Source organism: Notothenia rossii (genome assembly GCF_949606895.1).
Source record: "Notothenia rossii genome assembly, chromosome: 4".
NCBI lineage: Eukaryota > Metazoa > Chordata > Actinopteri > Perciformes > Nototheniidae > Notothenia > Notothenia rossii.
In genome coordinates this window covers 49,751,003-49,778,591 of record NC_136902.1, presented here as the reverse complement: position 1 = coordinate 49,778,591, position 27,589 = coordinate 49,751,003, and the positions used below count along the sequence as shown (strand labels likewise).

Genomic DNA, 27,589 nt, shown 5'->3' with positions numbered 1-27,589 from the left:
GTATTGCACATTTAGCTTTGAGTGTTACTGACCTGAGATGTTTTTATTACATGAATTAAGGTGACTGAGGCTTTTTAACATACAGGGATGCAAACTCATCAGGTATGAAAAAGGTGATAAGGATCCGAGCCCCCGGCTCCCCCACCCCACGGAATGACAGAGGATTTTAACAGTCAGAACAACTAAAGCAGCAGTGTTAATAATAACAGAAACGCCAAAGAGTCACATAATAGAAATATATAAAAGCATTTATTTCAAATTGTGGGGCAGTCAGTTTATAATTTTGGCAGCACTGTTGAGCATTTTGAAAATGTATTTTCAGGCCTGTGCAAGGCTTAAGTCTTTTTATCTTTATAGCCACATGGTGTAAAGTAACTAAGTTCATAAACTCAACAAGTACTATACTTGGGCACAATTTTGAGATACTTGTACTTTATTTAAGTATTTCAATGTTTTGCTACTTTGTTCTTCTACTCCACTACAGTTCAGAGGTACATGGTGTACTTTGACTCCACTACATGTATTTAATACCTTTAGTTACTTCACAGATCTGGATTAATTAAGTGAAATATAATCAAGTGTTAAATCAGACTTTAGTTCCACCTGGAGTAAATCCACAAGCTACCCTGCAGTATACAAAGTCATTCAAACTAGCTGCACCTTTAGCAGCTTTGAGAACACTTTCATGATCAATCATTATAAAACATATCATATATCTATTATTCTGAAATGGACCAATCTGCACAATGACTACTTTTACTGTCGCTAATTTCCCTATATTTTGATGATAATACTTTTCTACTTTTACTTGAGGAACATTTTGAATGCAGGACTTTTACTATAACAGAGTATTCCTACACTCTGGGACTATTACTTTTACTCAAGTACAAGATCTGAGTACTTCTACTTTTACTCAAGTACAATATATATACTTATACCACCTCTGTTTATAGCCTATGAAAAAAACTATTAGAAATAGAAGGCTAAAGCTAACGTTAGCAGATAGTGACAATGTATGCTAGCTAGCTAGCTCAACGATTCCTTAAATAATATTGCCACAGAAAAACTTTTCAGTTCACATCACGCTCTGCCGCTCCGACAGGGAGCTCTGCTCTGAACACCTGAACGGCCCGTTCTAACAGCTGTTCACCAGCGGTCCAGTCTGTGCCACATTGACTCCGGACGCACAGTTAATATTAACGAACGCACCCGTAGGTAATGTAGCTGCTGAAGCTAGACCATCATCTCGGAGCAGCAGAGGCAGGAAGACTCGTGCACACAGCTCGTACTTCATTATAATATATAAAAAAAGAACACCATGCGTGTCATGATGGCACATAACAGCTCACGACCGCAGATTACTCCGGGTCCCAGCCCCCCCCATACCCCAAAAATATTTGTATTGCAGATCTACATGAATCACACAAACGACTTATTTTGGATTCAAAACGGCGAATTTCGCCGAAAGGTGACAAGTTTGCATCACTGAACATAGACAGAGCACAACTGAAACATAACATCTGAAACGATGTAACAACATAAAACACTTGTGGGGATGCTTGGGATGTGAGGAGTGAGGGACACGGCTTAGAACGGGCGTGTCGCCTGGCAGGACAGGAGAGTGTGTGCACCAGTCTGCCTTGATCTATGAATTCATGTCCGTGACACTCACTGCTGCCCACAGCTGTTTTATAGAAGGAAATTCCTTCACTTCATGAAAGTGTTTTAACCACACACACCTCTACTACACACACATGACGGGTGTTATTTTCCCCATAAGGAACAAGTCGCTGCAAATTATCCCGCTTATTACACGGCCAAATTCTCAACAAAGTAACGACATGACTCCCAATATTAATTGAAATGCTTTTATGGATTTAGAAAAAAAAATTATTGATTTAAAAAATAGTTGTATGTATTGATTTAAAAAATAGTTGTATGTATTGATTTAAATTGACATGCATCCGCTAAGAAAAATAGTCCGTTGTTACAGTTTTTTAAACAGTCTGAATGAAACGGCAGCTCTCAGCTGTGTATTTACACAACTAATGGCCCATCAACCACAGCTCTCTCCCCCCCTCCCCCCTTGATCTTTCTTCTCCAGCAGCTAAATTAACGGTAGGTTACTCTGATTGACAAGCTTACAGTTAGACACAACACTGTCATTGCAAGTGACCCTCAGTTAGTTGACTTTTATGTTCAACTGCTAAATTCGTTACTGATAAAAAAAGGGCTTCTACTGTACCTAATTCACCTTAACACAAGAACCGCCAGAGGTTTTTGTATAGGCCTACCTAAACCCGTCAAATCCCGCTATTAGAATGCAATTTTTAACAACATAGGGTGCTACATAACCAGGGGTGCACATAACATTTGGAGTGAGTTACTCAGATGAGTACCAGGAGACAGCGTTTGGTACTCACCCCAAACGAAGCGTGGTCCTCCTCAGTGTCTCCTTCACTGTCCTCTATTCACACTTCTTGCATGATAGATGATGAAGATGATGAAGATGCACCTCCTTGTCTCTTTTTAAGCCTCCGATTTGCTTTCTCCAAAACGTGTTGCCAAAACTGTGAAGTCCTTGCATTTCCTGAGGCCAAGTGGAAGGATCAAATACTAAGAAATGATCACATGACTTGAAGTTATATCTGATTTCAGATGTGGGAAGCTGCTAAGTAAACTTATTCAAGTACTGTACTTAAGTACAATTTTGAGATATTTGTACTTTACTTGACTTTGATCTAATTTGTAAAATTAGCTGCACCTTTACCAGCTTTGATAACACTTTAATAATCAATCATTACAAAACATATCAGATATATTATTCTGAAATGGACCAATCTGCACAATGTCAGTCACAGAAAGTCCGAAGATTTTTTGCAGGGAGCGAAACAACAACGTAGCTGCTTAATGTATTTGGGTTTTTTGACATGTCTCTTAGTTTACTCCATTGAGTGTTTACAAGAAACATGGGTAGACGAAATATGTGTTTTGTTTTGATGTTTTGAGGTACGCAAAGGCGCGTAGTGACACAAGTGACGTTACGCAATTCAGATTTTTGCCGCGCATGCGTACCTGCGTACCAGTTATGTGCACCCCTGTACATAACACACTTTCAGGAAAAGTCAGGGAATGGGAGACTTTAATATTTTATTGAAAAAAAGTTACATTGCACACACACAACAACACATCACACAAATTGACCCGATTGGCGGTTCTAGTATTAAATAAACTCACTAATTAATTAAACCAGTTCAATACGCATTATTCTTATTCTTATCATTCTTTATGAGCGCAGAAATAGTCTTAAAATCAGATCTGTTTTTTAAATGAAATCTGACGGCAGGCAGTTAGCTCTGATCACCTATGACAAATGCGCCGCACCTAATCGCTGGCCATTCAGCCACAGACACTGTTCGAAATGGGGGGGAGCTAGGAGGAGCTTGGCTCCCCCGAAGAGGGAGGGAGCTCCCCTGAAGGCTGACTTTGAGATAAATAGGGGGAGCCCAAAACAGTCGTGCATATTTGTGTCACACAGATTAGAAATGTTGAGTTTCTGTAAATAACAGTTCTTGAAATAAATAATAGTTATTGTTCATTACAGTTTCTGAATATTTGTTTTATATTTGTGAATATGTCTGGGTGTTGCCATCTGCATGTGGCGGCACTGCATTCTTACTTACGTTGCTATGATTATGGCGGTGATGCCGGCGCGGTATTTGAAATGTTCATATTGATATTTTTTTAACTCTGGCTGTGTAATAAAAAAATATGGCAAAACGAAAACAGCCAAGCGTCACAGCTTTTGGATTCACAAGCAAAGAAGCGAAGGAGTCTAAAAATGACAACGTGAACGGAAAACAACTTTTAGTTGGCCGGCTGTAAGCGGCATTAGGGTCGAGTTTGACAGCTCCACACCGAGGGAGAGGCCTGCCGATGCGGAGCCTGAAGAGGCTTCAACAACGGCCACATCCGCCGGCATAGTGACACCGTCTGTATTAGTAGAAGAGTGTTTTTATAGCAATTGATCGCATCCGCGCTGCTGCGCCAGTCAACAGAGCGTGCGTGTGACATATTTAGTAGCAGGATGTGCTCTGAAAAATAGGGCTCCCCGAAAGCAAATGGGTAATTCGAAAACTGACAGAGCTCCCTCTATACAAATCAAACTGTAGAAGGTGTGAAAGCACCTATTGTTTTAAATAATGGTCGGAATGTGACCTGTGAGCCTTCTGAATTACCGTGGGACAGCACATTCTAAACTAAAATGTTCAATCAATAAAGTAACATCTTATCTTATCTTAATAATATCTTCATATTAATAATAATAATAAATCATACAGTATGTGTCCGAAAGGGAGCAGGAGGAAGCAAACACAAGAATATACTGCATATTAAAGCAAACGATTGTAAAGGTTAAAGTATGAGCATAACAAATAAAGAAGTGTAATGTAAACATTTACATTATAATTATGATTATTTAATATATAAAGACTATATATTATTGAATTACAAGATTAGATATACTTTAGTTGATCTAAAATATTGATGTGTTAAAATGCTCTTCAAAACACAACTGAAAGTCCATGAAACTTGTCTTTCTGTATTTGTGAATGAAGCGCCATCTCCTGGTTAAAACCTGAAATTGAAAATCTGGCAACGCCCTCTTGGAAAATAGTGGGAGGGCTTAACATTCCTCTATACTGGTCTTTGGCTGGTGGTAGGCAGGAAGCTGTAAGCTGGAGTCCGAAATTCAGTGCTCCATCTGTACATGCTTCTTCTAGGATATGGGTCAGTAAAAATAACCAATCATTCTACTCTTAATAATAACCTCCTGGCTCATTTACCACAAGTGAGGTTACTAATCACTAGTATTTCTTCTCTCTTTTTTAGATAACGCTTTGTGATTCATCACCAGTGGTGCTCACGCACAACCAGTTTGTGCACAGGAGTACTACCTGGTGTAAATATTATACACAGATCCAGAAGAGCAAAGAGCGATCAGAGAAAATGTTGACTTTTTTTTTTTACAAATACATGCCGAAGTACCTGTCATTAAAAGATTAGTGGGCACTGTAGCCATTGTTAACTCTGTAAGCAGTTAGCTGCTAGACCCTGGCTCAGCCGTCATTGTTTTTAGGAGGCAATCCCTCAATCATATGTTCTTAATTTTAAAATGTAGCACCTTCAAAGACTTCATGACAACAAATGTGATTTCAATATTGTATTTGATACACATAATCGTTTCCTCAAATTATTATACTTTTTATTCAATTGCAACAATTGTTTGTCACATTTCATATATGTAAATAAATATACAATTGTATTTAAAAAAGACAATAAATTGAACAGTTTTTTTTGTAATTAATAGTAAATCATTGCATTTGTCAGAAAAATCATTAACGCATTATAATTTGCCATTTACCATTTATTCACAACAAAACACTAGCGTGTGTTAGGCAACACGGGATTACGGTGTGCTCACCCAGCTTAATCACAGCTACCTGCACAGGTGACATCATTTAAATGGTTGCGCCATCGTGTGCTCAAATAATAGTGGGATTGGCTGATTCTCTTGTCCATCTTGTCTTATTTCACCCATGTCTTGACCAGTGCTTTGTTCTGATAGTTTGACAGCATACATGCTACTGCAAACAGTTGGTTGATGTTGTAGGCATGGGACAGGAGGATGACACCATCAAAAAGTTTGTTCTCTTTTATCCTCCTAATGACACGCTCCACATGAACCCTCAGTCTGGCAATGGCCTGTGTCTCCCTCACCTGATAGGCTGGCATTTGCTTCTGCTTTGACAGAAAAGGTGGGCAGTACACCTTGCATTTGCAGCAATCGCTGATCAGGAAGCCCTTATCTACCATCACTGCCATGTTTTCAGTCCACAACGCAGCTATTCCAGGCTGTTTGAAAATCTCCTTGTCGCTGACAGAACCACCATAAAGACTGGAAACAAATGTCACTGCGCCATGTGGGGCTATGCCAACCAGGGCTTTCATGGTGCAGTGAGATTTGTATGTAGAATACATTTCACTTTGGAGGAGGAGTGAGGATGGTGTTTGACACCTCAGCTCTGTGCAATCCAGAATCACCTGTGTGTCTGGGAAATCTTTGAATGCCTCTGGGAGGTGGGCTTGAACTTCTGCAGGTGTAAGCCAGATGCACTGGGACCCCAGTAGAGTAGCATGTAGCAATGATGCGGCTCACAGTGGACTGGTGTACGTTGAAGCGGTTTGCAAGGTCCCTCTTTTTCAAACCCACCGACAGGAAGCAGAGAAAAAGGAAGAACTCGTCAATTGGTTGAAGCAGCTTTCTCTGGAAGATAAAAACAAAAAAGGGTGTTATATTATTGTCATCACACCATGGGAAAAACCTTAAGTTTTTTTAGTTCTCTGATGTATTCAAAAAGGATTGAGTACTATAGCCTTTTAGCCTACACGAAAGCAATGAAATGTCGGAGAAACATTTTTCCTTCAGTTTGTGTTTAGATTGTGTGTTAAAAGAAACGTAGCCTACCGTTGATGGGCGTGCGTGTGTAACCACTTCTTCATTCCTCTTGGCAGCTGATATCGCTCTTGTAACACGAACCATTTTATAAATGGAAGGCTCAATCAAAAACCAGAAGGCCCTCAGGTGGTTATAGCTCGGGAATCTGTACAGAAAAGACACATATCAGTCATTAATTGACACAGTAAATACAGTCGTTAACTGTAACACATGGGCTAATGCTTTCCTCTTGTTTGCTATAATACATTACAATCCAAATAGACTGATTAAGAAGGCACTTGGTGCAGGTATAGTAATATACAGAAGTAAAATGTAACAACTACATTAAAGCAGCAGTAATAATAATCTAAAACATACAGGGAACATTTTACACAGAATGACTACTTTTACTCTTCATTCTTAAGTGTGCAACTGGGGGAAAGGCAGTGGATATTGACATGTACTTTTACTTTGGTAAGGTTTTGAAGATTTCCACTTGTAGTAAAGTATTATCAGTATATGAAAACACATGATTTATGATTCTACATGTTCAGTTCAGGAGTATTTTCAAACCATAGTATCTTTACTTATACTTCAGTTAAGTTGAGTAGCCTACTTATTCCAACACTGCATGCATATAGTCAGCAGTCAAACGGCAGGTAAACAGGATTCTTATGCTAACCCATCTCAAAAACTTACACTGAACAAAAATATAAACACAACACTTTTGTTTTTGCTCCCATTTTTCATGAGATGAACTCAAAGATCTAAAACATTTTCTACATACACAAAATAACAATTTCTCTCAAATATTGTTCACAAATCGGAAAAAATCTGTGATAGTGAGCACTTCTCCTTTGCCGAGATAATCCATCCCACCTCACAGGTGTGGCATATCAAGATGCTGATTAGACAGCATGATTATTGCACAGGTGTGCCTTAGGCTGGCCACAATAAAAGGCCACTCTGAAACGTGCATTTTTTCTTTATTGGGGGGGTCTGGGAGGGTCAGAAAACCAGTTAGTATCTGGTGTGAGGGTTAGGGTTAGGGTTAGGGTAATGTTGTGAATCGAGTGGCCTGTGTTCGTCGTCCATAACTGTTACGTCCCAACTAGGGGAAGAGGAATGCAACACACACCAGTATGTAATTGGTATTAATTATAAGCGTTTATTTAAAATAGCTGTAAACAAAATGGCAGGCAAGCAGCCTGAAACAAACAAAAGGGCCAAAAGGGCACAGGTTGACAAATAACCAAACAAAAGGAGGACTCTAAGAAAGGAGTCTAAAAACATACAGGGAAAATAAATACTAATATACTAAATAACGAACAAAACAAAACCTCACTTTAAAAGTGGTACAATTAACACAAATAATCTATACAAACACACAACTAAACTACAGGCAACCGTCACAGAATCCTAAACTACTCTAAACACTAACTAAGCTATTCTAGACACTACTAATCACACAAGTTTAACCCCAGAACAAGAGCAAGTAGCGAGAGGCATCTGCCCACATACAGAGCCTCCAGAATGATGATTGTCCCCAAGCTTTGTAATAATCTCCAGCAGGTGTGCGCCGGCTGTGCGATGCGATTGGAGTGCGTCGGGCCCGGCGTGCTCCAATCGCAATCTTCAGGGGCGGACCAGGAGATGGCAGCCAATGCCGGGAGGGCAACCGCACAGCTCATTTACATATAACACACACAGCTGAAAACACTCAGACGACCAGGAAGGCAGCAGCCGTAACACTCACCCCCTTAAGACACAAACCCACAGGTTTTGTGAACCTAAGCACACTAACGAAATTCCTAATAACACACATTCATCACAAACTCAATCTGACACACTAACATCTCAAACTCAACCTGGACAAGCATCGGCCAACACATTCTCTGAACCCTTTAATGACGGGTGTCTACTGTTGTAGTCCCGCACAATCAGAGCCCATTGCAGGAGACGCTGATTGTGCGTGGACACGCTAGGGCAGAATATGAATGGATCGTAACAGCTAAACACCACAATTGGCCAAAGGCTGGGTCCAACATGAATCTTAAAATGTTGTAGAGCCAACACCAACACTAAGATCCGATGAACTACCTGACGCTCTCTGGTTACCGGGAGTGTCGAGAAGTCTAGAGGCTTGTCTGAGCCGGCGTGTTGTGCTGGTCTCATGACATCCTCACGAGGGGGAGCCAAAATGTCTGGCTTCTCCTCAGACACTGCTTTATCTGAAGACACAGGCACAATCACAGGATCAGACAATGAAACATCAGGGTCACGTTTACTTGCCTGTGCGCGTGCGTGTGTAGCCAGGCCAATTCCTTTAGGCGGGGATATTTTCTGCCGCTGTTCCTTACGTTTCAGAGCTGCACAGTTGGCAATGACATGTCCAGGTTTATGACAGTAAAAACACTTTCTCTCTTCTGTGCTCACGTTATACACATTTGCTGGCTGAGTAAATGGTGCGGCTGACACACGGCGGGATCTCTCCGTAGAGACAGTGGAAAACACAGTTTTATGCGTCAGCACATACTCATCAGCTAACACAGCGGCAGCAGAGAGAGAGTTTACCCTTTGTTTGTTCACGTACTCAGCAATGCGATCAGGCAAACACTTCTTAAACTCCTCCAACATGATCAATTCTCTCAGAGAAGAATAATCGCTAGCATCACATGAAGCAATCCACTTAGCAAAACACATTCCCTTTTTCCTAGCGAACTCTACGTGCGTTTGATCAGGACTCTTCCTATAGTGTCTAAACTTTTGCCGGTAAGCTTAAGGAACTAACTCATACACTCTGAGGATGGCAACCTTTACTGAGTCATACTGCAGGCTAGGGCTGAACGATCTATCGTTTTAGACCGAAAATCGCGATCTCAGACAACACGATTTTGGGATCGTCAAAGCTGCGGTTTTTCTTGGTGCATAATAATAATAATTTCGTCAATAATTTCACATGAATGCCCAAGGCTCTGTGCCAGCTACCAATCAGAAAGCTGCAGCCTGCGCGTGACCAGATGACGTGTTCTCCACCCCAATCAGTGTGTAGCTCGTCATTAAATTTCAAGCATGGCAGAAGCGGGAGCAGAAGCGGAGCCGACTAAATTAATACCAAAAAGAAACAGCACGTCGGTCATTTGGCAGTATTTTGGATTTGAGGATGATGATGAACACCAGAAACAGGTGATGTGCCAAACATGTCGTGTAAAAGTGGCTACATCGGCTGGCAATACCACCAATTTACATCGCCACTTGATAGTTCACCACCTGAACTTGTATGAGCAGTGCATGGCGAAAAAGAACCGTGAAACATCAAGCAGCAGCCATACTTCGGCAAGTCAGCCAACAATAACATCATCGTTCGCCAGTGTGACGCCTTATGAAAAAACTAGCCGAAGACACAAGGAGATTACCGCTGCCGTAACGACTTACATATCGAAGGACATGGTGTCTGTAAACACAGTGACCAAAGACGCATTTAAAAGTTTGCTACGCACAATGGATAAGAGGTATGTTCTGCCCTCCCGCACATACTTCAATCAAGTTGCCATCCCACAGCTCTACACAGAATGTAAGGCCAAAGTTCTAAATGATCTGGAAAACACGGAGTTTTATGCATCAACTACTGATCTGTGGTCAAGCAGAACGACCGAGCCCTACATGAGTTTGACCGTGCATTTCGTCAACGCCAACTTCGAGTTGTGTAGCCGCTGCCTGCAGACAGCATACTTCCCCACTGACCATACAGGGGAGAATATTACCATGGGGCTGAAGGAGTGCTTGGCCAACTGGGGTCTAAAAGAAGAGGCCCAGACGTGCATAACAACAGACAACGCTACAAATATGATCAAAGCAATGGAACTTAACCAATGGACCAGACTGCAGTGCTTCGGACACAGGCTGCATCTCGCAATTGGTAAGTACAAGAATGTGTGTTCGTGCGAGTGTGTATGTTTACAAAGTTACTACAAGTGTGAGAGTTCGTATTATCCTCGCAGAGGCCCTAGTCTCTGCTATATTACTCTGCCCTCAAACACAGTTGGGAAGGGGGAGGGACGAAGCGCCGAGAGGTTTGTTGTCAAGCTGTAGTTAGCTGACCAACTGTTAGCGCAATGCTACTTTAACATACTGTTTATCCTAGTGAGAAAAATGAACCCTTTCATGGGTAAACTTTAAAACCTCCCAATACTGCTTGCTTCTGTTTAATTGCGGATTGCCGAGAGATGCAAAGGCGGTCTCCCCTATTTTTGAAGCCCTTACTAATGGGTCAATGACGTTTTTGTAGTAGCAGATGTCAGGGTGGTGCAACCACAGCTGATGCCACTATATTACGAATTAAATGATTTTTTGTTTTTTAGTGGAATATCTAAAAAGCATATTCCTTGCTTGTACATTAATTACCAATTACAAATTAATTTATGGGCAATAACTTACTGTGGTAGTACCACCTGACGTCTGCTGCTAAAAAAACGTAATTGAACTTAATACAAGATGACAACAGATGTAATCAATATGTTATGAATTCTGTGTTATGAGCTATCCTTATGGCTTTTCATACTGTAATACATGTAATGTTTTCCACCAGAAAATGCTGTCAAAGATGATCAAAGAATCAAACGGGCCACAGGACTTTGCAAGCAGCTGGTTGCGGTCTTCACTCACAGCTGGAAGAAGAAGAGGGCATTCAAACAGGCACAGCAAGACTTAAACCTACCTCAACAGTCACTGGTCACTGAATGTCCGACACGATGGGGCTCCCTGCAGAAAATGATTGGGAGGGTGTTGGAGCAGAGCAAGGCACTGTGCCAGGTTCTGTCTGAAGACAGGAAGACGCGGCACCTGATCCCCACTTGGCAAGACATAGATGTACTTGAATCTGTAAACAATGCCCTCGGTCCTCTTCAGGAGTTCACAGACGCCCTCTCAGGTGAGGACTACGTAAGCGTGTCATACCTGAAGCCAGTGCTCCATTTCCTCAGAACAGCAACGCTTGCTGAAACTGACTAGGACACGAATCTCACCAAGGAGATCAAATCAAGAGCTCTCCACTACATTGAAGAGAAATACAGCGACCCAGTGACACAGGAGCTCTTGGACATCACATCCTTCCTTGATCCAAGATTCAAGACAAGCTACATAAGCGAAGAGAATGTCCCATACATCAAAGACAGAGTGAAGATGGAAATGGAACAGGTGGCACAAAAGGTAAGCTGTCCTTTTTCTTTGTTGTTTCAAAATAAAACAAAAAGTTGTATTTTTAGTTTTTTTTAACTATACTCTACTGAAATTTTAAACTTTTAGACAAAATGCCTCGTTGGTCTTAATCACAACTGATAGCAAAACATTGATGCCTCTTATTACTGTGTGTTGTAGGAGCAGAGGGCTTGTGTCACAACCCATACCATGCCCCTGAGTGCAGAAGAAGAACCACCATCCACCTCTACAAAACGAAAGCGGTCACTGGGCAGCTTTTTTAAGACCAAGGTGGTCCCTGCTTCCTCTACTGTGCAGTTGGAGGATACCATTAAAGCAGAACTGGACAACTACCTCATAACTCCTACCATTGATGGAGAGCAAGATCCACTGGCCTGGTGGAGAGTGCACAATGTCAACTTCCCATGGCTTAGCAAGTTGGCTCGTAAGTACCTTTGCATACCAGCAACGAGTCAATCAATGTTTATTTATATAGCCCAATATCACAAATGTTACATTTGTCTCAGTGGACTTCACAGTTTGTACAGAATATCAGTATGACAATACGACACCCTCTGTCCTTAGACCGTCACATCGTACAAGGAAAAACTTCCAGAGAAAACCCCACAGTTTAAAGGGAAAAATGGGAGAAACCTCAGGGAGAGCAACAGAGGAGGGATCCCTCTCCCAGGACGGACAGACGTGCAATAGATGCCGTGTATAAATTGAAAAGATAATACATTTGCAACATAGGTAGTCCAAATGTTTGGAAATGCATGTGTGTATAATAAGAAGATGAATCCACGAGGATATCCATCCAGGACTTATGATCCAGGACCACAGCCACGACTCAAGATCCAGGACTCGCAATCCATGACAAAGGACCGCAGGATCATCCATGACTCCGGATCCCGGCGTATATAGACACCAAAAAGAAAGACATTTGGGGAAGCTGGGTTAATCGGAACATGAGAGTACACAGGTATAGACAGAGAGAAGGAAGAAGTAAGATGTCCCCCGACAAACTAAGCCTATATCAGCAAAACTAGGGGCTGAATCTAATCAGCCCTAACTATAAGCTTTATCAAAAAGGAAGGTCTTAAGCGCACTCTTAAAAACGGATAGGGTGTCTGCCGTCCGAACACAAACTGGAAGCTGATTCCACAAAAGTGGAGCTTGATAAGAAAAGGCTCTGGCTCCCATTGTACTTTTAGAGACTCTAGGAACAACCAACAACCCTGCATTCTTGGAACGCAATGCCCTAGTAGGACAATAGGGTATAATTAGTTCTTTAAGGTAAGATGGCGCCTGCCCATTAAGGGCTTTGTAGGCGAGAAGAAGAATTTTAAATTCTATCCTGTGTTCTATAGGGAGCCAGTGTAAGGCAGCCAGAACAGGAGTAATGTGGTCCCTTTTCCTAACTCTGATTAGTACACGAGCTGCAGCATTTTGAATCAACTGAAGCGACTTGACTGACTTCTTGGTACACCCTGATAATAAGGAGTTACAATAATCCAGCCTTGAAGTAACAAATGCATGGACTAGTTTCTCTGCATCGTTTTGAGGCAAGATATGCCTGATTTTTGCAATGTTACGTAGATGGAAGTAGGCGGTCCTTGAAATTGATTTTATGTGGGTGTTAAAGGATAAATCCTGATCAAATATAACACCAAGATTCCTTACAGTCTCACTGGAGGCCAAATGAATGCCATCCATAGTTAATATATCTTTAGATAATTTGTTTCGTAGATTCTTCGGGCCAAGTACAATAACTTCAGTTTTGGTCGTGTTTAACATCAAAACATTTAAGGTCATCCAAGTTTTTAAGTCCTTGAGGCAGTCTTGAATTTTATTTAGATGATTAATTTCATCAGGCTTGATTGATAAATATAGTTGAGTATCATCTGCATAACAATGAAAGTTTACAGAATGATTTCTTATAATATTGCCTAACGGAAGCATATATAGGGTGAACAAAATAGGTCCAAGCACAACGACTGCACCATCAGAGAGACTGTTCAGTGCCAGTGGCAATATTGTCACATGTCAGCGTGCATGTCTGAAGCCAGCAAAGGTTGACATGTTGGTTTTCTTGGCCAAAAATCTCTGAAGGGATGAAGGGGAAGATTTATTGATTTTTGTTGTTGTTCTTCTGCACTTTGCCCTGAAATCTCTTATCGGCACCTTACCCTGACATGTCTTTGTTCCATTAAAAAAAGATGTTCACTCTTTTTTACTTATCTTTTGTATACAGACTAGATGTAAAATAATTTAACCAGTTTGACATCTTTTCTTGATGAGGAAAATGTAGGGTAATTTAAACTTTTTAAATTATTATGATTATTATTATTATTTATTTTTACTACCTTTACATTTCACTTCCTCTTGCCACTTTATTTGAAGAAGAAGCACAGGTTTCTGAATACACGGGTTGAATATCTGTAACTGCTGCTGATGTTGATGTTCATAAGCTAGCTCCTTTGAGCCATTTTGCACTACTTTTAAGGTAAGACTTCTTTTTTTGCTCCACTTTGTTGTTATAATTTATAATTTGTATGTAGCCTACGTTATTTTACAAAAGTGCAATTATTTTGATGCTGCTGAGCCATTGATCTTTTTAATGCTTGATATTTTGTTAATAAACAGTCTTGCATTTGAAATCTGTTGCCAGCCGTTTTCATTCTTGCATTATCTTAATGAAATTCATTGTTTTAATTAATTTACACTGAAACTTGATTTAAAGAAAATAAATCGTGGTTGAAATCGAAACCGCAATCTCTGCCAGAAAAATCGCAATTTAAATGTTTTCTTAAAATCGTTCAGCCCTACTGCAGGCTGTTCTCTAACGTGAGAGCCGCAACTGCTTCCTGAGCTTTTCCATATAATTTGCACGTTACCATCAGAGCCCAAACTTCAACCGGCCACCGCAATGCTCTAGCAATGTGCTCGAAGGCACCAAAATAGGCATCCACCTCAGTCTCACAGAATGTTGGCACTAGCGAAATGTTGTTACTCACGTCAAAGGCAGGTGGAGGAGGTGGAGATGGCAAGTTTCTTCCGGCAGAGTCAAAAGCACCGGATGCGCGCAGTTCGGAGTCTAGCTCCATCTGCCGCATCCGGACTTCCTTATCGGCTTCGATTTTCTTTAACTCCAACTGAAACTGATACTGCCTGTCTTGCTCCCTGTCTTTTGCCTCTAACTGAAGTTGCCTGTCTTTAGCTTCCAACTGAAGTCGGGCGAGGCGGACTTTAAGTTTATTCCCTTCCCGGGGATCAGGACTACCAGGAGACGGTGGACTATAGCGAGGCGGCGCAGACGGTGCTTTACACTGCTCGCTCCCCTCGCTGTCACTACCCTCTCCTTTAGCACGGTCATTTGGCACAGTGAGCTCAGCTTGTGTAGGCAGCACCAGAAAACACCTTTCCACCAACTCATCCACCACCAGAGCCTTTAACTCTTTTTTTGATAATTGTTTTGCCACTGGGACACCGAAATGTTGCGCTATCTCATATAAGTCGTTTCTACGACACTGAACTAACTGCTCATGAGAAGGACAGACCAAAAACGACTCCAAATCAAAAGTTGCCATACTCAGCTAAAACTGCACACAACCTTACCAATTTGTTTTCAGCTGTACACAACCACTTATAACCCCAGGAAAGTAGTTAATATCCCGGACGAGCCCCCATGTATGTTACGTCCCAACTAGGGGAAGAGGAATGCAACACACACCAGTATGTAATTGCTATTAATTATAAGCGTTTATTTAAAATAGCTGTATACAAAATGGCAGGCAAGCAGCCTGAAACAAACAAAAGGGCCAAAAGGGCACAGGTTGACAAATAACCAAACAAAAGTTCTCTAAGAAAGGAGTCTAAAAACATACAGGGAAAATAAATACTAATATACTAAATAACGAACAAAACAAAACCTCACTTTAAAAGTGGTACAACTAACACAAATAATCTATACAAACACACAACTAAACTACAGGCAACCGTCACAGAATCCTAAACTACTCTAAACACTAACTAAGCTACTCTAGACACTACTAATCACACAAGTTTAACGACAGAACAAGAGCAAGTAGCGAGAGGCATCTGTCCACATACAGAGCCTCCAGAATGATGATTGTCCCCAAGCTTTGTAATAATCTCCAGGTTTTCGGACCCCCCCAGACCCCCTCAATAAAGCAAAACTGCACGTTTCAGAGTGGCCTTTTATTGTGGCCAGCCTAAGGCACACCTGTGCAATAATCATGCTGTCTAATCAGCATCTTGATATGCCACACCTGTGAGGTGGGATGGATTATCTCGGCAAAGAAGAAGTGCTCACTATCACAGATTTGTTCAGATTTGTGAACATCATTTGAGAGAAATGGTTATTTTGTGTATGTAGAAAATGTTTTAGATCTTTGAGTTCATCTCATGAAAAATGGGAGCAAAAACAAAAGTGTTGCGTTTATATTTTTGTTCAGTGTCGATAGAATTTAGCCAAAACATTACCTGGTATAGAATCGGATGTTTTCGTCGGAGCCAGCAAACCGCTGTAAGCAAAACTCTCGCTGGACGCTTCTGCAGATCCTCCACTGTTTTGGAGTTGTCTTCTGTAGCTTGAGAGGACATGTCCAGTTAAGCTGGTTCAGGGGTTGAGCAGTAATCATGGTCTAGGACATCGATGTGCTTTTCCTGCTCCTCCCGAGAGACTGGTTCAGTGGGCTGCTCCCTTCTCTCCCAAACAGCCCGCGGTGTTTGAGCAGAAAAGTGATTCCACTCAAACAGAGTTGGTACAGCACCTTTCACAAGCCTCCTACGGCCATCAAGGTTTTTTGGCTCTATTAGTTGATCCGTAGCGAAGTGACGACTGCAGACCTTGGAGTGAGAGGAGATTGTAAAGTTATCGCGTCGTATTTTAACCAGCCACTGTCTTCGCAGCTCAAGTTCGGTCGGAAAGCCATGGAAACTTATGACGCCGTTGAATTTAGCTGACACCGTACAAAGTGGGACACAGCAGTGCTCGGAGTAGTTCTTTACTTGTCTTTGAAAATGCTCCGTCTTGAAAATCTTCCGTCGACTCATATTTAAACCATAGATTTAATAAACAGTAAAACATTTGTGGACGATCTCCCGCTCAGCTACGTAGACCGGAAGCAAACCGGAAGCTGCCGAGCCGTATTACGGCTAAGCCGGAAGTACGTCTCAGACCCTAGTGCATGTAGCCTATTGGCTGGAAAGCTTCATAAGGCTTCATCTCGCCATCACTATGGCTCGCATCTCCTGCGGGTGGAAACGGCCCCTACACACGGCGGTGTGCATTCCAGCTTGCCGGCGGGGGCTGAAACTCGACCAACAACCAATCACATGAATCTCCCGCCCCAGACACACAAGCACGCGGTTTGATTGGCTAGAGCTTGTACTGGCATATGATTCGATTGGCTGACGCCTCCGTCGAGGCGTCAAAAGCAGAACATTGCTCTACTTTTGCAGCGAGCACCGCGCGAGAAGCTACGCTTTGCTACCACAATGCAGTTCGGCGAATCGTGACGTCACCCCATTCAAAGTGAATGGGCAGAAGCGTTGAAGCGGCAACGCACGCCGCCGTGTGTAGGGGCCGTAACGGCCCGTCCACACAGCGGCGTGCATTGAAGCTAAAGCAAAAGTTGAGCAATGTTCAACTTTTGTTGCAGTTGCGATCAACGTCTTGCTAGTGCGTTGCATGATGGTTAGTCATTTTGTCCGACTTGCTCTGGAGGCTCGAGACGTTGAAATCTCGCGGGACAAAGACTCCCGCAGACTTGAGAGCGAGGCGCAGCGGGGCGGCGCAGTTTCTCTCCACGGGCTGCGGAAGCGAAATGTTTGATGGGAAACGACTCGCTGGTATCTCGAGCTGAGCGCACATTGGTGGTTTTTACCACGTGCTGGTGATGAAACTCTCCAATTGGCTCCGCAAAAGTTGTTGTTTTGTGTCAGTTTTACCTCGCCACTTCCATTCGCATTTTTCATCATTGTTCCACAATGTTTATCATCATGAAATTAATATCTATATATTTGTATACTATACTTGCACTGCTCACCGTTTTTATACTTTATATATCTTAGCATATTCATACACTGTTCATGCTGCTCACAGGCTGCTGTGTATATCGTGTATTCATACACACTGTTAATACTGCTCAAAGGCTGCTGTGTATATCTAGTGTATTGATACCCTTCCTCATTCAATTCATTCTATATTTTATTCTGTAGATTGTGTACATTACTTTTCACTTTACTGCTTTTTGCACTCCTGGTTATAGAAGCTAAACTGCATTTCGTAGTCTCAGTACCTGTAATCTGTGCAATAACAATAAAGTTGAATCTAATCTTGAGCAGGAACAAATGTATTTGCTTAGAACATATCTGACATTAACGATTAAACACATTTGTGCATTCTTTATAAATGCAAACCGAGTCAATCCGACTCCGGAGGTGGTGGTATGCACTTTAAAGCTGTTTGCAACCCGCCAAAAAACAGAGAAGAAGAAGAAGAAGAAGAAGAAGAAGAAGAAGAAGAAGAAGAAGAAGAAGAAGAAGAAGAAGAAGAAGAAGAAGAAGCCGACTCCGAGCTGTCCGACTTCAGGCGAGCTTTTCTGAGACCTCCCCCGGCTGCGATCGGCTATTCTCGTCTACTTTCGAGGCGAGGCGCAGCTCGTCTCAAACATGCTTAAAGTGTTGAGAAACCTCTAGTGTCACAGGGCCCAGCGACTGACACGGAAGTGTAGTACCGCCGTTTGGCCACAACGAATATTTTCCTCAGAGTCCGACCGGCGCACTTCCTGGGGGATTGCTCTGAACAAGACACACACATGTCAGTTTAATAGTTGGGAACTATAATATATTTATTATAACAAAAGCTAGTTTATAACTAGGCGCTTCAGACACTCGGGAAATGACAATGGCGTTTATCAGGGAGGTGTGTAGTGTCAGCTTCGCTAATTAAAAACTAGCTAGTTCCCAAGTTAGCTAACAGAAGATGGAAGCTAGTTCTATAGCCTCTAATCCTTACGAACCATACACTAATGTTAGCTAACTTGATGTTATTAAATAACTTACTCGCATCAGGTAATCTTCTACAGTGGTGTCTATCGGCTCGTATCTCTACGGAAATACTACAGCGATGGAAGAAGTTGACAAGATTTTGATTCACGCCCTCAAACAAGTTGGCACGTAAGTATCCACGGTATAATGATTTAATTAACATAGTATACTATGCCAACCTTAGGTGTTCAAAGGACAAGGAATGTTGACAGTACAATGGTGAATGTGGTGATTGGCAACATGCTATGAGGAAACTAAGCTAAGTCAGCCCATCACATGATCAGACCTGAGGCTGTGAGGTTGGACTGTGTCCCACAGGGAGGTGACTGAGGACACAGACAGCAACAGAGACTTCAATAACTATGGCCTCCGGTTTCTTACATATGCTACTTACTGTAGAATAAAAACATCTTGCCAATATTTCAGAATTCCTCAAAACTAAGCTGTGATGTTCTAATAAAGTAAAAGCCTTTGATTGATCATTCCAGTTTGTATTAAGCTTGGCAGATTAAGTGAACAAACTCTAAATCAAATGATACAGAGTAAATGACATCATCAAGTCATGTGCTACTGCCATGGGTAGACCAAAGATAAGACCTCTCTTTTATCTTTTTATTTCCATATTAACATTTTGATCATGTGTTTGGCACAGGGAGGTGAGTGAGGAGACAGGCAGCGTCAGACAGTTCAGCAGTGAGCTCATAGTGGAGGCGGTGGTCAGATGTGTCCGGGTGATCGACCCCGGTCTTGGGAGCGCGCTGCCCACCTCCTTGCCCCCCGGCATGTCTGCCCGCTTCAGAGTGGGCATGAGCCTGGCACAGGCCTGTCAGGTAAGACATCTCTGTTATTATTTATAACCATTTTCATGTAGCTGTTTAGTGCTTACAAATAATAGGGTTCAACTCACCTAATGACAGTGAGAGCCTGCATCTTAAGACAAGAATGTGTATATTCTTGACCAAAGAAATCTCTTATGAACTATGTCAAATTCCACATACTAAGTTGTTCAGGGGCTTACAGTTACACATATCATGGTCTCTGTCATTACATGGAATTGGCCCAGTTATAAAGTACCACTGACACCAACATCTACAGAAGCTGACCATGAAATGTAAAACTATTTTTGAAAGCCCTGAAAAAAGCCTGTATGTGGACATTGAAGTCAGATTGTCTTTTGTTAAATCCATCAATACCATCGGAAAATAGTGTTTAGAAAAACCCAACAGTGTGTTATTAATGTGTCAGTTTGAGTACAGTAACATGTCAAGCTGTTGCTTTCCAGGACATTGGTTACAAAGGAGAGATCGGCTACCAGACGTTTCTGTACAGTAATGAGCCGGAGATCCGCTCCCTGCTCATGTTCCTGGTGGAGAAGCTGCCCAGAGAGAGTGCAGAGGCCTCAGACCAGCCCCAAGGTACACCCCCCTCTACTCACACAGAAAAGAAGAAATGTTCAACATGTATTGTTCCATTGTTACCTTTTATTTATGCATATACTACCTGATTCCTGGTAGTAATATAATACTCACTGTAGGGGTGGGTGATATTGAAAAATATAATATCACAATATCTTTCAAGCAGTATCGCGACAGACGATATTTATCACGATATGTTTTCATGTCAGTTATTATGGTTATTTTTCAAGTTACTTAACAGTACAACCACCTACAAGGTAACAAAAACTAAAATAAAAAGGAGTAACAGACCAAAATACCATTTCAAGCTGGTTTTAATTCTGCAATGAATCCCTGAATGAACAATTCAACAGGAATTTTGATATGGCTTCCTCAGTGTTCAAGTATAGGCCTACACCCTACACAACAAACGTTAACACTGGTTTCTTCACCAGGTAAAGTGCACTCTCTTGCTAAATAAAATAAAATATTCAAGGCAAAGTTTCTCAGTATAAAAATTTACTTTCTGTTTTAGGTAGCACTAGCAGTGATGTAACATCAATGAACGGAAAGGAGAGTAAAACATAACTAGGCCTAAGTAAAACATCAATGAGGAAAGGTCAGTGCCAAACAATTAAAATGTAAACTTTAGACTTGAATTGCAATCAAAGACTTTAGCATAATTGAACATATGTTTCAAAAGGGAAAAACAATATAAATACCTTTTTTGATAAAATAAATTATAAGCCAACAGAATCAACCAAGACAATAAATGAAGTGCAATACTGTCTGAATCCTGACTAGACAGCTTGGTTTATTACAATTAAATCACGGTAAAATAGGTTAATTTTGTCGTAGTTGGTTTCCACCACAGTATTTACATGGATATAAGCCCTGCCCCCTCTCCAGCGCGTCCTGTTTGAATGACAGGAGTAAACACAGCTGACAGCCGCGGTGAAACTCCAGCGGTTGAGCCATGAGAATATTCGCATCGCGTCCGTTGTGAACGCAGCATAATGCAGTTCAGAAACCACTGTTCTGACGCATTTAAAGCAACTTCGAGATTTTAACAGTATCAGGGGCACGCAGGCCATGGTGGCCGTAGGACGTACAATTATTTTCGGGGCTTCACGGCCAGACCGAGGCGCAATGACGGCATGGCCATCATGGCCGCCGTGAAAATCCCACCCTGGTGCACTCGCAGCACTCACAGCACTCACATTCTATGACTGAGTGACTTTCTGTATCACGATAGATATGATATCTCTGAAAAGGAATATCGTGGAGACCTAATATCGTCTCGACGATATATATCGTCATATCGCCCACCCCTAACTCACTGTTACACCTTATTGATGAGTCATCCGCAGCTGTCCTCTCTTCCTGCAGGTAAATCTGCGGTCCTGCAGAGAGCCATCGTTGCTGCAATCAGAGCTCAGCTCTCTGTGCCCTGGCTGCCTCCAAACTGCAGACTGCCTCTGCACAGTCAGACACAAGTAAAGTCCTCCTGTTGCATTCTGATCTCCAGAAAAGCTTTAATGCTTCGGGATGTGCAGCTAGCGAGTGCCAGCATACATCTGACCAGGGCCAGAGATGATTCCATTGTTTAATGAAATGTATCTGAGGTATTTGACATAAAGGACAACTAATATCCTTGATAACTTAAATCCTTTGTAACCTTCAAAACTAACCTATTAAGACCAGATGAAACATATGTGTGTTTTTATTTTAAATATACAGGTGCAAAAAAGACTTTGCATATTTATAGTACAACATAACATACAAAGGAAAGCTGTGATGGTTATATAATAAAGCTGGATTTGGATGGACCTCTTATCAGCAGATAATCATCAGGAAAATATTCTATTTTGGTCGGGACATTCTAGAGACGATTCAATGATTGTGTCTTGATTTGAACTTTCAGACTGAAACTTTTTATTTATCATTTGTTACCTGCCAAGAGACTCGTATTCTGATGTTTTTCTTTCCTGTTTAGAGTCCAGGAGCATTGCAGAGCTTTCATGTCCAGCCTCTGAGCTTAGCACACTGTTCTCCTGGGAAGAAGCCGCTGAAAGGTAGGCCTCCTGCTGCACACTTTAAAACACGCTGCAAAGTTTCACTTCATCTGGTTTCCTGTTTCATCAGTCCTTCAGAGTTCTGTTGTCATTGAGGTTGTCTCAGATTTCAATATTTCCAGCAACTTCCCTCATTCATAATTATCCAAATGTGCCTGTTTTTGATCAAATTGTTAAGAACTTCTACAATTATAACATGAAGTAAATATATTATTTTCAGTTGGTGGAAAATAATAAAGCTGAATGAACTTAATGGGAGATGAAACATGTCTGTTTTTGTGGAATCTATGCAAGGAGAGGGTCAAATAGCAATGACCCCCCCAGATTTCTGCTGAAATCACTGTTTAGAAAGTAAGGAAGACATAAGTGTGTGTTCTGTCTCTTTAATTTCAGAGGTGAAGGACTACCATCGAGACATTCTTCCCCCTGTGACTGCACAGCCTTCCCATCATGCCTCAGTGGTGGCGTCCATATTGGAGCAGCATACAGCAGAGCTCAGCGCTGCTCAGGAGTGGGACAGCGAGTGGAACAGTCAGGGCCTCCTGTCCCGCCTCAAACCACAGGCAAACCCTCACACTGAGTCACCTTAACATTACAGGCTGTTACACTGTGTGTGCTTTTGATCCTCTGAACATACGTCCACGTAAATGTGTTTTATCAAGTGAGAGACAGCCCATCATGCAATTGCCTGGCAACAGCAAGACTGGTGTAAGAAGAAATGGTGTAAATTCCCCCCAAAAAGCCAGTAGAATAACTGCCTTGCATAAAAAGAATTTGTTTATATCTTATCTGCATATTAATGACAACTAAACATGTAATTTTCATATAACTCACACATTTTAATGATATAAGGACTTCAAGTCCTCCATTAGTAATGTGTAACTTAGAGTGGCCTCTTTGAGTGACAGATCGCCAGCCGGTAGCTGTCTGCTCTGCTGTGTGACCCGGGCCCTCCTCTTCACTACCCATTATGAGATTAGCAGAGAGTTACAGGGTGTCATCAATGCTAAATTGGCGATTGTAAGAGGAATTCACTTAACATCGGCACTCTATTGGCTGATGGATGACACCACGGAGACTACCTCCATATTTGGTACAGTCCGGGGTCTAGTGAATAGTTAAATGAGCCTTTGTGAGTATAGAAGTTGTTTTCTGTAGAAAAGGCTAATCTGCCCATACACATTTGCAGTGCTTGCCACATGTTGGATCCTGTATAATGCTGATAGTGCTGTTTCTTAAGAACCATACCGTGTTAACTGTGTGTTGAACAGGAGTATCGCTCCAGGAAACTGACCCGGCTGCGTAAACGCATTGAGGAGCAGCTCCGCTCGGCTGCACTGCCCTCTCCTGAAAGTGCCTCGGGGGGTCCTCGGCCCACCGGCGACCTGTCTGAGCTCCTGCAGGCCTTCAGAGGCTCCGCCCCCTCTGACCACATCCTGACCAAGGGCAGCCACTTCACACACACACAGAGGTTCACCTTCACAAAGGTGAGGACCAGGCACAAGCAAATAACAAAATCCTGCTTTCCATTGGTTGTTCCCTAATGTGTGTGTGTGTGTGTGTGTGTGTGTGTGTGTGTGTGTGTGTGTGTGTGTGTGTGTGTGTGTGTGTGTGTGTGTGTGTGTGTGTGTGTGTGTGTGTGTGTGTGTGTGTGTGTGTGTGTGTGTGTGTGTGTGTGTGTGTGTGTGTGTGTGTGTGTGTGTGTGTGTGTGTGTGTGTGTGTGTGTGTGTGTGTGTGTGTCTTTGTTTGAAAGAGTGTGTGTGTGTGTGTGTGTGTGTGTGTGTGTGTGTGTGTGTGTGTGTGTGTGTGTGTGTGTGTGTGTGTGTGTGTGTGTGTGTGTGTGTGTGTGTGTGTGTGTGTGTGTGTGTGTGTGTGTGTGTGTGTGTGTGTGTGTGTGTGTGTGTGTGTGTGTGTGTGTGTGTGTGTGTGTGTGTGTGTGTGTGTGTGTGTGTGTGTGTGTGTGTGTGTGTGTGTGTGTGTGTGTGTGTGTGTGTGTGTAGACAGAACCCATCACCTCCATCCCCTTCGTCCATCAGTCAGACAGTGACGTCCAGCTCCGGCAGGAGGAGGAGCAGCAACTCTGCAGCGAGGTGGACCAGCTCACTGCAGACATGAAGCACATGACCATCACTCATGCACAGGTAACACACAATGAAGACATATCAAGTTGATGTAAGTTAACTTGGATTTGGTCCTTTCTTGGAACTGAGTTTCAGTTAATATGTGACCTGCTCTATCGAAATCAGTCACATTGACCCGAAGACACATTTTGAGTTTTATACACTATTGGAAAGAGGAGATTCCTAGCTTTCTAATGATATCAGGATTGTTGTTGTACTCCAAATATTAAGCAAAATATGTCACATTATATAATGACTGTCACCAAGTCATCATTTTGAGAAAAAGGCCTTCAAAGTTTCCTCTTCTCTGGAATCCATCGATCTGATTGATTAGCGGAGCAAATGATCAAAATACTACGGAGGGAAGATATTTTTGTTTGCATTACTGGTCTGGGGGGAGCTCGCGAGTGTGCGTGTGTTTGTGTAATTTTGCATTTGTGTGTATTGTGTTTGTTTCCCGGGGAAAACCCTCACGAGAAACACCAGCTGTTATGCCTGCTGTGACGTTAAAGAGCTTACGAAATGAACGACAATACTGTTCTTATTACGATAATATATATACTATTATTAATGGAAAATCATGTAATTCATGACAATATGCCCGTTGTATTTATAAATCGTGGTTTATTACAACTTTCCATGCTCGCTTCCGATGTTACACGACCGCTCTGAACAAAACAGCTTTCGCCGGTTAGTGACGTCACGCACGTCACGAGTAGAACACTTGTTGAATAATACACTACCTATATGGCTGATGTCGGACTCTGGAGACAGAATCGAGTGACAGTGATTCGTCAATAGACTCGGTGCACTTTCAAGAAGAGGAGGATTTTATTGAAGAGGATAGGTGTGGTGGAATCAGATCATGCGGGTGAGTCTAACGTGGTGGAACCATACCAGTTTGAGCCACAGTATTCAAGTAGCGGTAGAGATACAGACGGGAGCGAACTAGGGGGGTGATGATCCTGGATTTGGCGGAGATCCGATGCGCCAACAGAACACAGACTGGTATACATTTAACTTTAATTCATAGAGATTCTCAATAAATCGTAAATCAATAATAATACATCGTAATGTAGCAGGCAAACTTGGCTCAGGCAACATAACAGAGACTGGTATATACATTTGACTATAATTCATAGAGATTCTCAAAAAATAGTAAATAAATAATAATGACCGCTGAAAAAACCAGCTTAGATAAATGTAGCTGGTCAGGCTGTAGTAAATTGACCAGCCAGTAGATATTAGGCTGGAATGGTTGGCTGGAGAGGGGTTTTGGACACTTTAGCTGGCCAGGATGGCTGGTTTATCCATCTATCACCAGCTTATGTTTAATAATAGTATTAAATATACCCTGCTGGGAGCTTACCAGGATTCCAGGTGACCAGCACACATTAAATACTGGTATGATTATTTAAACTAGAGAACATAAATATATTACAAAGATTCATTGTGTCATGTATTCTGGTATCTACCAAAATAAAGACATTGTATAGTGTTCATAACAGTATTTTAATTTAATAGATAGCTATTTAATATAATAAAATACACAGTAACAATACAATAATTATACAAATAACAACCAACCTGCAAATCAACCTACACATCAAAATAAATATATTATCTAAAACCGGTGCATTTGATTTAAAATAAAAATAATACATAGAATTCAATATTTAAATGGTAACAAAAACCGTAACACTATATATGATAAGAAAAAGGCAAAAAGAAAGTGGTTTTGGTTTTTTCTTGTTCATGTCCATAATGTTTCCCGTTGTGTAGCGTCCAGCCTTTCCCAATCTGGCCTGCACTTCTGTCTGTTGAAGCCACTTCTTCACGCAAACTGAAAAGAAATGTACAGATATAAGTACACTGTAAAAAGAAAACTTCACATTTACGTTAACATTTGGGCTGCTGTGGTTGCCAGAACCGTTAAAGTATAATACATTACAAATTACAGTTGGTTGGCATAGATGTTACAGTCAACAATTGCTTATGGTGAATTACAATGGCAAAAACAAATAGAGCTAGTGTAGACGGTGCAGCTGTATTATCTGGGAAATAGAATAATCGGATCAGGATTCGGTATTGGCAGACCATCAATATCAAATGAATCTGATCACCTTTGTCGACTTGCAGCCTAAATACAAAGATAACTCCACTCCTCTCCTACCACTCTTACCTCTAATGAGCCTTGGTAGAACTAGTGTCCGAGTCATAGGGTCCAGAGGCCTGTACTACAAAGCCGGTTCAAGCTAACCTGGATATGTTTGAGTTAGCCGGTTGGCCTAATCCAAAACATACGCGCTCTCGCTAAACGGTACTACGACCCAGGTTGTCAAGTGGATCGCTCAAGCCAGCCGTGTCCTATCTAGTTAGGTGCGCGTTCACATGAAAGGGGTGGTATTTGGAGCATTCGACCAATCACAAACATGGAGAAGCGTACTGACAGCGCAGCGCGTCATACTTCCTGAATGAAAAGTCAACTATATAATTAGACATATAAAGAAGTTAAACTTTAAACATCCATGACTTAAACACTTTATCCAGGATCAAAGCCACATAGCTGCACCTGCAAGGTGAATACAGCTGGTAAAAGAAAAAGTGTTTGAATGCGTACATTAAGAGGTTTATGATATCACTGCCCCGTCTAAGACACGATCTGACTTTAATTACATTTGACTCGAGTGTTTCGTCAACTTAATGTGTTGCTTAAAATAATACTTCTGCATACAGTATGTGACACAGTGAGTGCTGCACGGCCAGATACGGTTCAGCTGACTCAGATAAGGAATTATATGATACATTATGATGTGATATGAATGATAACGGGACACATCGACGTCTGCACTCACAGTGCCACGGACTGTACTTAATGTTACTTTGATCCGGTTACTTATGTTGTGGCAGATATTTAAGTAAGCTTTCTTAACGCTAATGTTATAATAGTCAGATTGCTCTTAAGATGGGAGGTGATATTCTATTAATTTTCATGTTCACACAGTCTGTGATTTTTGCCGGCCGTCTTTCCTGCAACGGCAATTTAAACTGTATTTCCTTTCTCCTGTGACTTGATGGCTTTAAACTCCGCACACTGAGCTCTGATTGGTCAGCAGGCAGTGCTTTCACTGAGTTGATCTCTTAGCCTGCAACCTAACCTGCTCTGGGGCAGGTTAGCCGCTCAGCATAAGTTACCATGGAGAGCTAGACCGCTAAAAAGAGAACCAGCA

General features: G+C 41.8%; 3 protein-coding genes across 3 annotated transcripts in view; 2 read left to right on the top strand and 1 right to left on the bottom strand.

Annotated features, from left to right (window-relative positions):
- Nucleotides 1–5,364: 5,364 nt before the first annotated feature.
- Nucleotides 5,365–16,620, bottom strand: LOC307037171 (uncharacterized protein). Its single transcript, XM_079677951.1, has 3 exons — nt 16,199–16,620; nt 6,527–6,662; nt 5,365–6,325 (listed from the first exon to the last, which is right to left on the bottom strand). The coding sequence occupies exons 1-3, from the start codon at nt 16,354–16,356 to the stop codon at nt 6,041–6,043; spliced, it is 579 nt and encodes a 192-aa protein (XP_079534077.1). The 5' UTR covers nt 16,357–16,620; the 3' UTR covers nt 5,365–6,040.
- Nucleotides 9,332–14,480, top strand: LOC307037609 (E3 SUMO-protein ligase ZBED1-like). The gene is made up of 2 exons (XM_079678664.1): nt 9,332–11,704; nt 11,873–14,480. The coding sequence occupies exon 1, from the start codon at nt 9,569–9,571 to the stop codon at nt 10,586–10,588; it is 1,020 nt and encodes a 339-aa protein (XP_079534790.1). The 5' UTR covers nt 9,332–9,568; the 3' UTR covers nt 10,589–11,704; nt 11,873–14,480.
- A 1,635-nt stretch (nt 16,621–18,255) lies between the features above and the next one.
- The window catches only part of ccdc22 (CCC complex scaffolding subunit CCDC22), a 28,628-nt gene continuing 19,294 nt past the window's right edge, over nt 18,256–27,589 (top strand). The window contains exons 1-8 of the mRNA XM_079675813.1: nt 18,256–18,898; nt 19,422–19,599; nt 20,052–20,184; nt 21,553–21,659; nt 22,160–22,238; nt 22,632–22,801; nt 23,510–23,725; nt 24,240–24,380. Of these exons, the coding sequence (XP_079531939.1) occupies nt 18,849–18,898; nt 19,422–19,599; nt 20,052–20,184; nt 21,553–21,659; nt 22,160–22,238; nt 22,632–22,801; nt 23,510–23,725; nt 24,240–24,380 (1,074 nt within the window). The 5' untranslated portion in view covers nt 18,256–18,848. The remainder of the gene's footprint in view (nt 18,899–19,421; nt 19,600–20,051; nt 20,185–21,552; nt 21,660–22,159; nt 22,239–22,631; nt 22,802–23,509; nt 23,726–24,239; nt 24,381–27,589) is intronic.

Bases quoted from the DNA above. Each gene is read 5' to 3' on its own strand.
- LOC307037609 (XM_079678664.1), top strand. From the start codon at position 9,569: ATGGCAGAAGCGGGAGCAGAAGCGGAGCCGACTAAATTAATACCAAAA.
- LOC307037171 (XM_079677951.1), bottom strand. From the start codon at position 16,356: ATGATTACTGCTCAACCCCTGAACCAGCTTAACTGGACATGTCCTCTC. The intron at 6,663-16,198 runs GTAATGTTTTGG...TTTTCTGTACAG, and splicing joins AACATCCGATTCTATACCAG to ATTCCCGAGCTATAACCACC. The intron at 6,326-6,526 runs GTAGGCTACGTT...TTTATCTTCCAG, and splicing joins CACACGCACGCCCATCAACG to AGAAAGCTGCTTCAACCAAT.